This window comes from Mixophyes fleayi, chromosome 8, assembly GCF_038048845.1.
Source record: "Mixophyes fleayi isolate aMixFle1 chromosome 8, aMixFle1.hap1, whole genome shotgun sequence".
In the NCBI taxonomy this organism is placed as follows: domain Eukaryota; kingdom Metazoa; phylum Chordata; class Amphibia; order Anura; family Limnodynastidae; genus Mixophyes; species Mixophyes fleayi.
The window spans coordinates 115459901-115475655 of NC_134409.1; the positions used below are offsets into that span (position 1 = coordinate 115459901).

Consider the following 15755-nt stretch of genomic DNA (forward strand, 5'->3'; position numbering starts at 1 on the left):
CAGACTTGATCGCTGTTATTATTAAGTAAAAATCTTTGTTAGGGCCCCCCAACTGCCCGAGGTCCCTGGGCTATAGCCCAGAAAGCCATTACGTTAATTCGGCTCTGCTCCAAACTGTCTCTAATTAAGGCAAGACAGCCCCCAGTGGACGTGGTACTCCCCTTCTCCTGATCCCAGAGAAGGCCAGTCTTGTGAGATATGCTGAAAGGACCCTCACCCAAGTGACCAAATTGGAAAGTGATAATGTCACTCAGCACTTGGATAAAGCATCAATATCATAGAATAGCCACCTTAACATGACCATCAGACGTTGTTATAATTTACTGTATTTTAAATACTTTGCTTTAATTATATTGACATAAAGCACGTAGCACAACATCTACCATAATAGTGGTTTGGTTCACTATAAAAAACAGGGACAATGAATAGATTGACTTTGAACTCCAACGTAGTGGAGAATGGACAACCCAGGTCAAAACTGGTGTGTGCATCCAAGGTACCAAAGGAGTAAGCAAGGGGTAATTAAGAATAGCCATGATTTAACCAGCAGACATAAAATCCAAAATCCTGGAGAGAGAACTGTTACGCACCTTTTGTCGCTATCCAATAACGATTGTCGAATCTCGATTTGTGTTTCCAACGCACAAATATTTATTCTCAAAAAGTAGCAGAATAATTCAAGCGAAATAATAGTAAGTACAGCCGTTACTTATCGCAGGCGCTCTGGATCCAGTGAACAGTTATTCAGGTCTGAAGTCTGTGGTCAAAGATGACTGCTCACTAGATGAAAAGCTCCTGCTTATATGCAGACAGAAATACAGTAAAACAATGCAGATGATGTGGCTTGCTTCTATTGGTACAGGTCTCAGGAAGGTCCAGGATGTTGCAGATCATAGGCTAGTTCAAACCAAAAGACACAAAGGTGGGGGTCATCTCTCCAGGCGATGTGCTCCGATCTTCCTGCAAAGACTCCAGTTTCAAATAGTCTATTAGCATTTTATAGTCAGTATCACTTTAAAGATTTATTCCCTAACATCAATAACTAGAGTATGCAATGTGCGTTCTCTTCGCCGAATGTACCGGGCATCCGCTAATGAATAGGGGATTAAAATGATACCAGACATGACACATTCCCCATAACCTGAAACTTATGTTTTACTAACATGCATATAACTTATAATATTAAACATAAATACTACTATATTTTGACATAAATAACTATGTGTTGCTACTACAATTAATGTGTACTATTTACAAATGTGTGCATTTGTGCGTATGTGTGTAAAAGTGTAAAAACTGTTATTGCCATGTGTTGCGGCTGCGTACACCCTTCCACGCCGTAGTGTGCTCTACGCATCTTTTCAAACAAAGACAACCAAGTTTGCTCGATATTAATTGAAATGACTTTATCCAATTTGCTGACTTCGACAGAACATAGTCAAGACACGGGCAAGGGTCAGGCAAGGGTCAACACCATAAGATGATCCAAATATTATAAATAAATAGTCATGATAGGAAGTCCTAACAGTAACTAGAGCTCAAGGCGATTGTCACTTATATAGCCCTCCTAATTGAGAAGGGGCGGTCAGCAGGGAGAGCCGAGCATCCCGCTTCTGTCGCCTAGGCTGCTTCCCATTGCATAGCCATGGGAAGCGCCGAGATCAGGCTAGAAGATGTTGCCGGGCAAACACGCTGATCTCAGAGCAGGAAGGCGCATCTCTTGTTGCCAGACCACGGGCACATTGGCTGGGGGTAGAAGGTGTCCTTTCCTGCCAGTGCAAGAAAGAGCAGGGATGGCGCCTGACACAGAGATAAGTGTGAGCTGCTTACCTTCCATTTCCTGTTTCGTACTATAATTTAATACTAACAACACAACACATAAACCAAAACTTATTTTTAGTGTAACATAGCTGATCCTTTATTTGTGGGAAGACAGTTACATTTTGCAAGATTGGCAGGGATGAAATGTGTGCACAAACTGCAGAATTATTTAATGGAAAGATGTATTCCTGAAAAAGTTGTTTGCAATCTCTTTATTTTGCAATGAACATGGTGCGTTAACCCCTCGAAACAGTTTTTAGGTGCAGGTGCTGATCTTGTACTGACCACCTGCTTTATCAGGACAATGGAACTGTGATGTAATCTTATAGCACTTAATAAAGTACACTCTAAAGACCAGGATTTTCATGTTTGCTCCTTGTTTTACAAGCTGTTGTAAGTTTTATATTGGTAGTTTAACTGTTTAAGGCCCTTTGTTGTCAGAAACAATAATCATTAGTATACAACCTATGAATTCATTAAAACTAGTAATACTGATGTATCACAGTGTTATTACTCTTAGTAAGTTGGGAGGTGAAGCAATAGGTGTACTGTAACTATCTACCGAAGAGCTGTTGGTCTTTGAGCAAAACTGCAGCACAAATTGAGTTTTGTGGCGTAGCCGGCAGGAATGAAATTCCAGTGATACAATGTTTACGTTCCACTTTTGCCTTGCCATTCAGCACTGTGTTTGTCAATTCACATTTCACCAAATTTATAGTCTCTGAATAGCGCTAGGATGGCGAAAAATCAAATTGCTGTGTGGTATATATAACGGCCAAATTCGGAATGAGGTGAATATTTCACAGAACGGTTTTAAAAATTTTGCTCATCTCCTCTTACAGTACATACATTCACAAATCTATATGGCATTCTCACCTACTCTCCCTGAATGTCCGAAGTCCTGGCAGAGTAGACCACTCTCCTGCTCCCGCTTTGTTCTCAAGTAATTGCATCATTGCGGGGATGGGGTGCAATGGCACAAATTACATCAACATCAGTAAGTGCATAGCCACTTTAATTTGACCATCGAACATGGTTATAAAATACTGAATTTTAAATACTTTGCTTTAATAATACTTACATAAAGCATGTAGAGCAGCTAAGATAATTGTAATTATACTTTGGTTCACTATAAAAAAAACAGGGCCATTGCATAGATTGACTTTGAACTATGTGGGTCACAAGATAAGTATAGCCAAATTCATATGTTTAAAGGGTAATATTATTCATTTTGAAATTACTATCTGTTTTTTCTCAAAGGGGGAGTATAATCACAATCTATATATTTTCAATTTGTTATGTAAAATAAGAAAAACTTGAACGTTTCAATATTATTTTCATACAGAATTCTAAATCTGGATTATAACAACTATTTTGGTCTTTCTCGATTATGTTGCATGAAAAAATGTTGGACCTGATTCATTAAGGATCTTAACTTAAGAAACTTCTTATTTCAGTCTCCTGGACAAAACCATGTTACAATACAAGGGGTGCAAATTAGAATTCTGTTTTGCACATAAGTTAAATACTGACTGTTTTTTCCATGTAGCACACAAATACTTGATAGCTTATTTGTACACTGAAATTTAAAGTTGATATTTGTGCGCTACATGAAAAAACAGTCAGTATTTAACTTATGTGCAAAACAGAAAACTAATTGCACCTCTTGCATTGTAACATGGTTTTGTCCAGGAGACTGAAATAAGAAGTTTCTTAAGTTAAGATCCTTAATGAATCAGGCCAGTTGTCTTCAGGTGCCAGTGCTGTTGCTCTGTACAAAAATGTATTTAGGTTTCTAAAAGAAATGTGATCTCCTTTCACCTGAAGTAAACCACAACTGGTAAATTGTAATTGAAAGCCCTGAGCTAGGATGTTAACTGTAAATATGAACTGCACATTGTACAATTAATTGGTATTGTATTGGAAAAATAAAAGTACTGATGTTATTAACTATCTAAAATTACCTGGTTGCATCTGCTGGTTCGAGAAACATTTTTTTTCTTTCATTTTTAGTCACTCCTAATTTCTCTAAAGTGAATCTTAAAATCTATTCCAGCTGTCGGGATCCAAATGAAACTCGAATTTTTCCAAAGAAAATTTTCGATTGCCAGCAGACAGGTAAGTTGGAATCAGACGTTTGTCTTGTAAACATAATATTTTTGCATAGTCCTGTTTTAGTTGTTATGTTTAAGTGACAAACAAATGATTTAATTCAGCCAATAAAGAAAGAGCTTCTTTGGCACTCACCATTCCAAGTATGAAAGGTTCCTTTATTTAACAGTCAGCTGCTCAAAAGACCACTAGAGCAACCCAGGATTGGGACATCATTGGGCATCTGTTTTTTTTCTTTTGTTCCTTTGCTGTTTATTTATGGACTGTGGTCTGTTGGATGTGTGTCCTGGGTCTATTTTTTAAAAAAAATTAAAAATACCCAGGCCGGGATTTATCAAAGTGGGGCTTTGAACGTGGGTTTTAAAATTGCCTTCAGTTGGATGCGTTTTTTAAACACAAACAGTATTATTTATTAAACCGAGGTTTGCGGAAAACCGCATCAGGGGGTAAATGTATTAACCTCCGGATTGTTGAACTCCCGCGAGTTCGCTGTCTTCAGCGCTTAAATTTAAAGCGGCGCTGCCTTGTAAAGGGAAAGTTCAACAATCCGGAGGTTAATACATTTACCCCCAGATGTGTGATAGTTTTAAGAGATGTGAACCGCATGCGGTCAGGCCCGGCGCTCCCATTAGGCAAGGTTAGGCACTTGCCGAGGGCGCCTGGAGGGCGCCACAGATTAAAAATGTCTTTAAAACTGTGCAGCAACCGCTGACCATACCTTTCACGGCCGACGCACAGCTTCACATACATCCACAGGGAGGGGGGGAGGGACTATTGATCATCACCACCGCCGCCTCTCTGCTCCGTCTCCTCCCCTCCACTGACTGACGGTCGGGCCGTGACATCATCATCACGCCTCGACAGTGTCAGTGAGTGGAGGGGAGCAGACAGAGCAGAGAGGAGGCAAGTTAAGGTAAGAAAAGACAGGGGCGGGGGCTCCGATTTTGAAAATGGGGCGCGGGGCGGGGGCGCAGATTTTGAAAATGTGCCTAGGGCGCCAAGGACCCTAGCACCGCCCCTGCATGCGGTTTATAGTAAACTGCATATGGATTATAGTAAACTATATTCAGTTTAAAGTAAACTATTTTCAGTTTATAGTAAACTGTTGGTTTGCAAAGAGACTGATGTAGGAGATAGATGAAAGTCAATTTGCGCTGCGTAAAAATGCATCTCTCATTACGACTCCTACTACAAATTCTATAACCAGCACTGGTCAAAACTTGGACTCTTTCAACTTTGTACAGCTGTTGGCCCTGCATAATGCAGAAGTAGAAGTTGCTCAATCAATTTATAGGCTCATAGCAGGTGCTTGTAAAGGTGGGGTTATCCTAAAAGGAACAAACACCCAGAAAATTCCATAAGCACACTGCTATAGCCAGAAACAGATCTGCCATTTCTACTGTAAAAATGCAAAAGTCTTAGTTGCACACATTTGCAAATGTACAGTATGTTAAAGCCACCAGCCACTCCACGGCGCTTTTGCTAATAGGGTGGTCCTAACTCTAAACACTGCATAATGGTCCATTACACTTAAACCCCACCAACCTCATTCAAAAATTATTTATGAAATAAAAGTCCATTAAAAAATATTCTGACCAAAATAATCTACCCAAGCATTAGAAAAAAAATCCAGAAAATGAAATAATTCCCTATAAAAAAAAAATCATTAACTGACTGATAAAAAATTACATGGAGAGTCCCACAGACTGCCCACTAAGAAGAGTCTTTAAAGGCAAATTCTAGATACAGTCTGCTAGAGAGTGTATCTAGCAAATAATTAGATCTAGAATACAGGTGATATTTTTAAAATAGATCCAACACAGGTCCACAAATGCTGTCTTGAGTTTGATTATATCTGCATATTTCGTAGTGTTTTTAAAAAAAAAAATTGACCCCTGTCATACCACTTTATCAGTAGGCAGAATACAGCTCCATTTCACTAATTGTCATGCTGAGCTCACTCCACTTTGAGACAATGAATCACTAAGAAGATTAGTTTACAGCTGTATTCACCGTCTGCTAGTCAATGTATGATCCCATCAAATGTAACTCACACAATATTTACATGTAGAGCTTTTAACAGAGGAGACACAATGGATTCCTGCTCAGTTCTACAAGTTATGAATAAATAAGGTGGTATTGTCCTTTAAATAACAAAAGTAAACAAACTGGTCTGATGACAGAAACACATGACTGGAAAGCACAGAACGATAAAGTTACGTGTTTAGCAAAAGGTGTAGGAACTAATAAATTAAAGTTATCTGAAGATATGAAACATCTTTTAACAGATAAACAAATTTAAATCACTGGTCTTGGAACAGTGGTGTCAACATGTCCAATTTTTTTAAACAAAATTTTCCAAACAGAAAACTTAACATTAATCCTATGCTAATTACAATACCAAATAAAACAATTCCATATTTTTTCTTTTTTTCTAATGGTTAATTTAGCAAATGGAACCACTTACCTGGCAGCTTTAGCATAGCGGGTATGGCTCAGTACAGGTCAGGTCAGTGGCTAGCTGGGTAAATATGGCTTTCCTAGTTGCTATAGGTAATCTATTGTTTCAGTCTGGCAGTATGTTATCTTGCTGTCTATGCCCCGCCCCTTCATCAATCAATCATTGACATCAGGTTTTGAAGTAGCAGCTCAAATAGCTTTCCAGGCAGATGCGATGATTCCTTAGGCAGCCAATGCTCCCACCTGGAGCCCAGTGGACCCGAAGGGCCTGAATTACTCTAAATAGTTATTATGAGTTCTTTATGTTACAATCGGAGATAAGAAGGTTCCCCAGACCAGTAGGATGCTTACAGCAACATGGGGTCTTAATAAGATGCTACTATGTACAAATGTTACAGTGAAAATAATTTTATTCTTGGGATGTCAGGATGCCTTTCCACAGGGCACAGCACATTTATAGAGGCCCCAATGAAGGCAACAAATAAGTGTTGTAAGAAAATAGAAGACCTGACAATAAATTGTATTTTAGTCTGAACTGTTTTACATATTCATGAGTATCTGGGTAGTCTCCAGTTTGATTGTTATTGTATAATGAAGAAAGTGTACAGGGGAGCTGTAGCCTTTAGAGCCTTGAGACCACAATGTTACATCTAATTTTCTGAGCATCTCTTGCTCAATTATTTCTAAGTTTGGGGAGATTCCAAACATCTGCAACCTCCCTCAAACACTTTGCATTTGTGCAGGTTCAATATTTTCTTAAATACTTTGTCCTGCCTTACAGGTTCTATATTCCATTGGAAGACAAATGCCCAAAGAAAGACTTGTAACATTTGTTCTAAAAGACACATTTTAACTTTTTCGGCACTTTAGTCAATGGGGCAACTCTTGAACTCATTGAAGCATGTAACATATTTAGTTGACTTTGGCACAAAATATTACCTTTTGTTCTTCTCGTTACAGTGCGCTTCTCTAGATGGTAAATGTTCCAGGACCTGTGATGATGATGTAAGTATATTTGGTAATATATGTTTTTATGTGCTGGTACGATGAATGTATGTATATGCTTATTTATCTGGTGCAGTAAAAGAAAAAACATTTCAGGTGGCTTATAGGTCTGATAAATCTCTTTGTTATACCTGAATCAATGATTACCCCATTATAATGGTCTATGATTGTAATGGTTTTCACTCAGCCTATGATATATGTACAGAGGGAGCAAGTGGAGGGATGCAGCGCTTCTCGACATGCAGAAGATACACTGTGTTAGATCTATGACACTTAAGTGCTCTTCTTAGCATGAACAAAAAATATGCTGCATTAGATCCTCCTACGTCACGTGTGACTTGCATTCAGTTAGGCGGCACAGTTGGCTATTTACACGAGAAGACCAGCGTTTCTACCTGACTCAAAGAGGGGAATTCAATTGGCCGCATTACTAGTGAAAGTAATGCAGCCCTCGCACTATTACCTTTAGTAATTCTCAGAGCTGCATGCAAAAATCAGCTTTGAGATTACCGTATTAACGGTAATAATGCGCGATCTTACTGTATCAACGGTAATAATGCGCGCTCTTGCCGTATCAATGGTAATAATGCGCGCTCTTGCCGTATTAATGGTAATAATGCGCGCTCTTGCCGTATCAATGGTAATAATGCGCGCTCTTGCCGTATTAATGGTAATAATGCGCACTCTTACCAGATTAATGATAATAATGTGCGCTCTTAGCATTTTAACGGTAATAATGCGCGCTCTTACTGTAGCAAGGGTAATAGGGTGTGGCCCGCACTACTTTCACGAATAGAGCAGCCGATTGTCTTCCCCCAAAGAACATTGCTCAATCGGTCTAAATGTTTTATTTCAGTGGCGGAACTACCAGAGGTAAGAAGGGCCCAGTGATATTGATTCATATGCTCCAGAAGTCACCAGCTCTGGTTCTGAGAATTCAAGGGACGGCACGTGCTCAGCGAAGGCGCATGTGGGCTCTCAGTGAATGGAATGAAACAAAATATATTGAAACATTGTTATAATCTTTCTTCATTAGTACAATACAGTAGTAGATCAAGGTTACGTTGGGTGTTGGACAGATCTCCAACCATGACACCCCCGTTCGTTGTCTCGTCTTGTATTCCCGCTAAGTACAGCATTCTTTATGACTCAAATATCTCCTTCACTGTACCATCATGTAATCTTTAATGACTCCTGTATCGTGATTTGTGAGGCGCTGACATTGTTGCACAACTCCTGATACACTGGCCCCAAGGAGCTTGAAGAATGCAGCAAGTGGAGCATCTGTCCTTAATTATTTAATTCAGAATTACAAAGAAAATATTTGACTGCTAGTAAAATAATCCCAGTGCATAACTACTTCATCCCTTTCATGTCATCTAATGAGCAGATTGGAAAGATTGTATTCACTTCAGACACATTAATGCTTTTAACTTAACTCCTTAATTATCCTCTGACTATAGTTTATTTGGAGGCACGCAGACTCCCAGCTCTCCTTCCCCAAATCTTTTAAAGTCTGTTCTTTTTTTCAAAGTAAGATGTACTAACTGCGCTGCCGATCAATGTGACAGTATGCGTGCCATTAATAACCAAGTCCTGTTTAGGAATTCAGGGCCTGATTCATTAATGCACGCTAAACGAACGCATTTTGCATTTTATAAAAAATAAAAATCACATATTTGGGGCATATGCACATTCGTATTCAACTAGGAGGGGATCTGAAGACACGACTCTTGGTGAATATAGGTCTAGGTGTGTACCTATTTGCTATAGCACACTTGCTGTATTGAGACTGACACAACACCAGCTACCCTGTAGCTGGTGCAAGTGATACGACAGAAAATCATGTACCTTAGAGATGCCCAAAGTTTAAATCGGAAGCTGCTGCGTGTGCTGGAGCTTGGCATGCCATTACTGTACCTTAATTATATACATCATTAGATATCTGTGTTACTAACACAATATAAAGATTTATTCATTCAGATGACCTGTGCAGTTTGTGATCATGTTTGATGGTTAATTAGGAATTCTCACTTTCATTATCGTGGATAGGGAGATACATAAATATAGGTGATTCTACCACCACTACACTCTCATGTGTACTCCCATCTCATTTACCTGTCCCAGACTCCAACTTTTTAATATTTCGCTTTTTAATTATTAAATTCATTTTTAATGCATATCAATAAAAATTTTGGTTTTATGAGTTATGTTTATGTATTATCCATCTTCAAAAATCCCCTCAATGATATGGAATAATTTCCCAGTACTGAACTAAATATTTGCGTCTTTAGTGTGCCTTCGTTGGAAGTAGTACTGCTTTTCTTTTTTATCCTTACTGTACATTGACTACGAGCGTACACCCCCTCCCCCGTTCTGCAATTTGTGGTCGACGATGCGTTCCCTGGCGTATACTTCATTTCTGGGCATGCTCAGAGCGATTTATCGCAATGTACAGCAAATATCGTCATTTAGGTTCCTTAATGAATCAGGCCCTCAGAGTGCACCAGTCACCTACATGCAGTAGGGTCATTGTCATGCATGAAAAGTTCTCCTCCTCGCAGTGGAAATGGCATTTGTGTGACTGCTCCCAACTGTATACCACAAGCCTGGAAGTTAGAGTGGTGGCATCTATTGGAGTGCAAAATCTAGTATCGTCTGACGGGAAGACCTGTCCAGATCAGAGCATGCACTGTACAGTTGCCAACCTTTAACGATTGACCTCCGGGAGTCTTGGTGTAGATGTGGGCGTGAGGTAATTGCAGGTAATTGCAGCACTTTGGCCCCATCCCCTGTGACATAATGATGCAAACTCATCATTTTAATACTGGGGGTGGGCCAAAATGATGCGATTCTCTGAGAATCGCATCATGGAGGCTTCCTAGTGAAGTGGGCAGATGCGGGAGAATTATCAGCTCTCCTGGGAGTCCGGGAGACCTACCCGGAATTCGGGAGTCTCCCGGAAGTTGGCAAGTATGACTTATGTACGTCGCACATGCCTTTCTAGGAGCATTTTGCCTAACGTAGTAACGTAAAACGTAGTAACGTAATACGAACTTTCACACGAAATTCTGCAATTTTTTATAACATGAAGTTACATTTACACAGCATATGCAAAGATCATATTTTAAAAGTAATTCCCCTTTAAGCGTTAACCAAACAAGTTTCTTTTATGAGGTGATTTGCATATCCAGGTGCATTTTGCCTTCATGACTGGTGTGCATTTAGTCATGGAAGACTTTCAAAAGGAGTCATGTGGCACAAATATGTTGCTTTGTTTCCTAGCTACACATGGACAGAATTGGACGGTTGCAAAAGCGGCTTCTTGCCCTTGGCAAAGTGCTTGTTTAACTATTGTGGCACTGCTACATCTTTCAGGATGCACTGTCAGCGAGGGACTGTCAGCATGCTGGTGCCGGTTGAACCACGACCATTAACATGTCCTTCCAGCCACTGACTGCCAGAGCATGCTGGAATATGTAGTTCCACAATAGCAAACGAAAAAACACACAGACACATACTTTACAATCGAGTTTAATTAAATTAAATCACTGAAAACCCTTGTTCGATCACTTTCATATAAAGTAAAATCTTTGCTGCAATCCAATGGGAAATTCTTCTGTCTTTGTAATCGAGTTTAAGAAGAAAAATTAATTCAGCAGCATTGGAACCTGCTACATTGGCTTTTATGGGGGGTTTTCACCCTTTGGACTACAATGAGAAAATAATTTCCCATTGGATTACGATGGATCAAGAACAAAGAAAGGAGATTTTGTTTTGTCATAAAGAGGTGAACAATGGTTTGGGGGTGTTTTATTTAGCTAAATTTTATTGCAAAATATGTATCTGTGCGTTTTATTTACCAGTTTATACACTTTTGATATTAGGGATCTTGATCCATTACACTGAGACTATTTAGTTGCTGAAACTGACACTAAGGGGCATATTCAGTTGTCCGCGATGTTCCTACCGTTACTATGGAAAAAAAATAATGCTGAGTTTTGCTCTCTCCTCTGTGGGGCACAAGTAAAAATCAACGTTACAGCTGTCAAAAAATATCTGTGTGAGGTGTCACATGGCCGTTCCGGAGGCACCTAGTGTGGATATTTAGGAAACTGAATCTGCCCCAAATTGAGTTCTAAAAAGTTTCATTACGTTTTTTGTATAATCATGTGCGGAAATGGGGAAAAGAGACATAAAGGTCATTTATAAAAGTGCAAAAAAGTAATGTATTTCTGTTTATGTAACTGTACATAATAGTCCACCTAGAGCATTCATAGGAATATACCAACAGAAAATCATTCTGCACTTATTTAATCTGATTGAGGGTCTGTAAATGTGCATTGTGCCTTAATAAACAAGACACTGCATAGTCCAGTCTATTACCACTTAGGTCACCTTTATATTAATTTAAATGTTTTAATTTTCTCTAATCTTTGCTTGGTTTAGACACATTTATATATTAATTTAATCAAGAGAGTAAGGAGAGCAGTTGTATGCTACTGCAGAGCAGGACATTGACAAAAGGACCATGGACACATCATGTTAGGGGAGTGGCCCCAGTGGGCACAGACAGTGGATGGAGATAGACTGGCACACACAGGGTATGGGCAGAGAGAATGAACTTGAGGTGGCTCCCACTTGGGCCTGTATTGTGCCTGTCACCCCCCTGTTAGCGTCCCTGATCTTGCTGCATGTAGCCAGCATTACGCACATTAATGGAGAGGTCACCATCGCCCACAAAATCAGCACAGCCATCTCCTGAAACACTCTGTGCAGCTGGTCTGACGCTACTGTCTCACGCTACATCAATACCATTAGCTGTGCTAGGCGCGGGCTAGCAGATGTCAGCCCGGGGGTGCACAGACGTCCGCATCACGTGTCACGTGATGCGGACGCCTGTGCGCTGACGAGGCCGCATCATGGGATGCGGCCGCCGGTAAAAAGAGAAGATAATTTATCCGGGGGGCGGCCAGCCAGCCTACCGCCCGGCCCTATCAGCGGTAAGACTGCCCCCTGGACCAGCCCGCCCCTGAGATTTGCTATTAATAGGGCTCCCTACTTAATTTTTATTTTTCCACGTTACCACCTTTCTAGAGTTGTTTATTGTAAAATGAGAAACTACCATTACTTTAAATCCGCTATCCAGCTCTGACAATACAGCTGCAGATTCTGCTCTCGAGCTCTAAGCAGTTATACGCCTTTGACAATCCCTGCTTCCCCGCAAAGCCCTGCCACTTAAAATTGATTATAATGTGCTAGTCTATGATATCACATTAAATTATGAGCTATACCGTACTACCATGATGGAGCACAATAGAGCACATTAAAAATGAGCTAAAGGTGGAAGGAGACCAGAGAAGCAGGAACACTGAAACTCCAAATAATATTACACATTATATTTGGATTTTTGTAGCCTGCAGTTGTAGCATTCAGGGCTGGATGGTGATTAAAGGTCAGTATGGCTAGTGTGCTATATTAAAATAAGTAAAGGGCATTCAGAAAAAAAGGTGTAGAAACTACTTTAAAAACAAGGGTGCAATTCTTTACCAGCACAAGCTGTACAAACTCCAGGTGTGCCCCCATCCTATGCCCCCCCCCCCCTTCCCCGATAGATTGACAAGAACATTTTCAGAAGGACCAAAACATTACAATAATTAGTTGCTTATGCAGCTTGGTTGTGGTACAATCCGATTGAATGTGTGCAGAAAGGTCATTTCGTGAATCTATTATAATGTAGGTGACATTACAGGTGTGTTCTATACATCCTCTGTTCTGTTATCAGACTTATTGTAACAGAGGGATCTCATTTCATAGCAGATCTATCCCTCCTAATGGTTCCTTCTGTCTTTCGTTTGTCATCTAGTTTTGATTAGGACAAATTATGTGTAATTATATCCTTTACTATAATCCTTATTTGTCAGTATTAATCTGGTGATAATGCAACTTTTACTGATTTTTATTCAGATTTGGTGACAAAATGGGATCATTTCTTATCTGATATTGGTTCCTTTTTCCAGCTGGTGCATAGCACAAAGCCCTGTACTATGCAACATTCTGGCCCAGATATTCCCGAAATATTTGGCTATTAGTTTCTTAGGGCAAACAAGAATACTATTATATTAATACATGTGTGGTTTAATATTACTTATATTACATTTTCCTTCAACATACTGTACATAGTTGCACAGATACTTTTCTTACAAATCTGTTTTGGAAAAAAAAATCTAGCTAGTATTGTATGGATAGATAGATAGATAGATAGATAGATAGAGAGGGAGAAAGATAGATATGAGATAGATATATATTAGATAAATAGATATATTTATACATAGATATATAGAGATATGAGATAGACAGACAGATAGATAAATAGATATGAGAGATAGATAGATAGATAGATAGATAGATAGATAGATAGATAGATAGATAGATAGATAGATAGATGACGGATAAATATATAGATAGGTAGATAGAAAATGGATAAATAGATAGATAGATAAATATATATATATATATATATATATATATATGAAGAATATATAAATAGATATGAGATAAATAGATAGGAGATAAATTCAGAGATAGACAGGGGTGCACGCAGGATTGTCAGGAGGGGGGTTTTCCCCCCTGACCAAAAAAACCCCAAAAAACTAAAACATGCGCAGCAGCTCCGTTTCGGCAGCACTGTACTATACAGCAGCCGCGGCGCATCAAAGAAGCATCCGCGGCGGTGCTGTAATACAGCACCGCCGCGGACGCTTCTTTGACAGTGCCGTGGCTGCTGTATAGTATAGTGCCGCTATGGTGGGCACTTAGTTAGCGGAGGGGGGGTTCTGGAGACCCAGAAACCCCCCCTGCGTGCGCCACTGATAGATATGAGATAGATAGATAGATAGATGATAGATAGATAGAAGATAGATAAATAGATAGATAGATATAGAGAGATATTAGATAGATAGATAGATAGATGATAGATAGATAGATAGAAGATAGATAAATAGATAGATAGATATAGAGAGATATTAGATAGATAGATAGATGACAGATAAATATATAGATAGGTAGATAGAAGATGGATAAATAGATAGATAGATAGATAGATAGATAGATAGATAGATAGAAGCTAGAAAAATATATAGATATATATGATGGAGATAGATATATATAGAGAGATATGAGATAGATAGGTAGATAGATAGATAGATAGATAGATAGATAGATAGATATGAGATAGATAGATAAATAGATAGATAGATAGATAGATAGATAGATAGATATGAGATAGATAGACAGACAAATCATTTTGGTTGCAAAGTGTGGGTGACAAACCTGAGTGACTGAAGGTACCGCCCTGGGGACATGATGGATGGGCCAAGTGTTTTAAAGAGGATGCCTTCAAGAAAGTGGTAAATGTGGGAGTTCTGAGATACCTGCTGTTCCCATTGAAGTTCATGTCTTGACCTTGACTGTAAACGGGTGTTGAGACATTTGCTGCAAAATCCCATTCGACAGCAGTGAGACCAAGTGATGTTGGTGATCTTACCGTTGAATGCTTAACAAGTGCCCCGAGAGACCAGAAAGATGCTGAGTGTATGAGAGACTGGTGCATAGAGTAGTAAACCTGACCTGTCCTGAGAATAGAGCAGTGCGGGCTGATCCAGGAGACCGGACACAGGGGTATAGATAAGTCGTTAGGTCATATAAGGTACCTCAGAGTACGCTACAAAGAGCAACAGTGGAGCGTTAGGAACCTGAGAGGGACTATTTAGAGGGAAAGAGACCATCTATGTGAGCTTCTGTGCTTATGTGTACTTTAGCAAACAACTTTGTAACAACTAGGATTGTACTGCTGTACTACACCTGTGCCTACATGCACATTAACTAACATGTTATTAAACCTGAATGTGACATGAGAAGGGGCGTTTGTTAATTTTGAACCCACCAGTGCCTGAGATGGTAAGATCTAAAAGTGACGGATACAGGGAGATGCACCCACATCAAACTTCCAGGCAACAGGAGGGCTGAAAATTGGTGCCCACGTGGGGTATAGCGTCAAGGAACTGCAAGCATCCCAAAGCTGAATTCTTGGTTGGAGACACATGATTATGAGACACAGCTGAACCAAATATCTTCTGCAGGACTGTATCTGACCATATCTAGGTGCTAAACCCTAGCAAAGGTTGCTCGGAGGGGTGACAGATTCCCTTTCTAATATCTGCAGGCTAAGTAACAAGCAGGAGTGAGTGTAGGGGAAGCAGGAGTTTCTCCATTGTCAGATGGTGGAAAGAACCTTAAGCAGTGTCTGAGAACAGTATACTGCTTCTCCCCAAGAGAAGTGCAGGCTGTGTTTTTTG

At 39.7% G+C, this 15755-nt stretch overlaps 1 protein-coding gene across 2 annotated transcripts in view; it reads left to right on the top strand.

The window, feature by feature from the left end:
- Positions 1 to 15755, top strand: part of CACNA2D3 (calcium voltage-gated channel auxiliary subunit alpha2delta 3) — a 790245-nt gene that overhangs the window by 716074 nt on the left and 58416 nt on the right. For both annotated transcript variants that reach the window (XM_075183245.1, XM_075183246.1), the window contains 2 exons: positions 3878 to 3939; positions 7354 to 7398. In XM_075183245.1, the coding sequence (XP_075039346.1) occupies positions 3878 to 3939; positions 7354 to 7398 (107 nt within the window). The remainder of the gene's footprint in view (positions 1 to 3877; positions 3940 to 7353; positions 7399 to 15755) is intronic.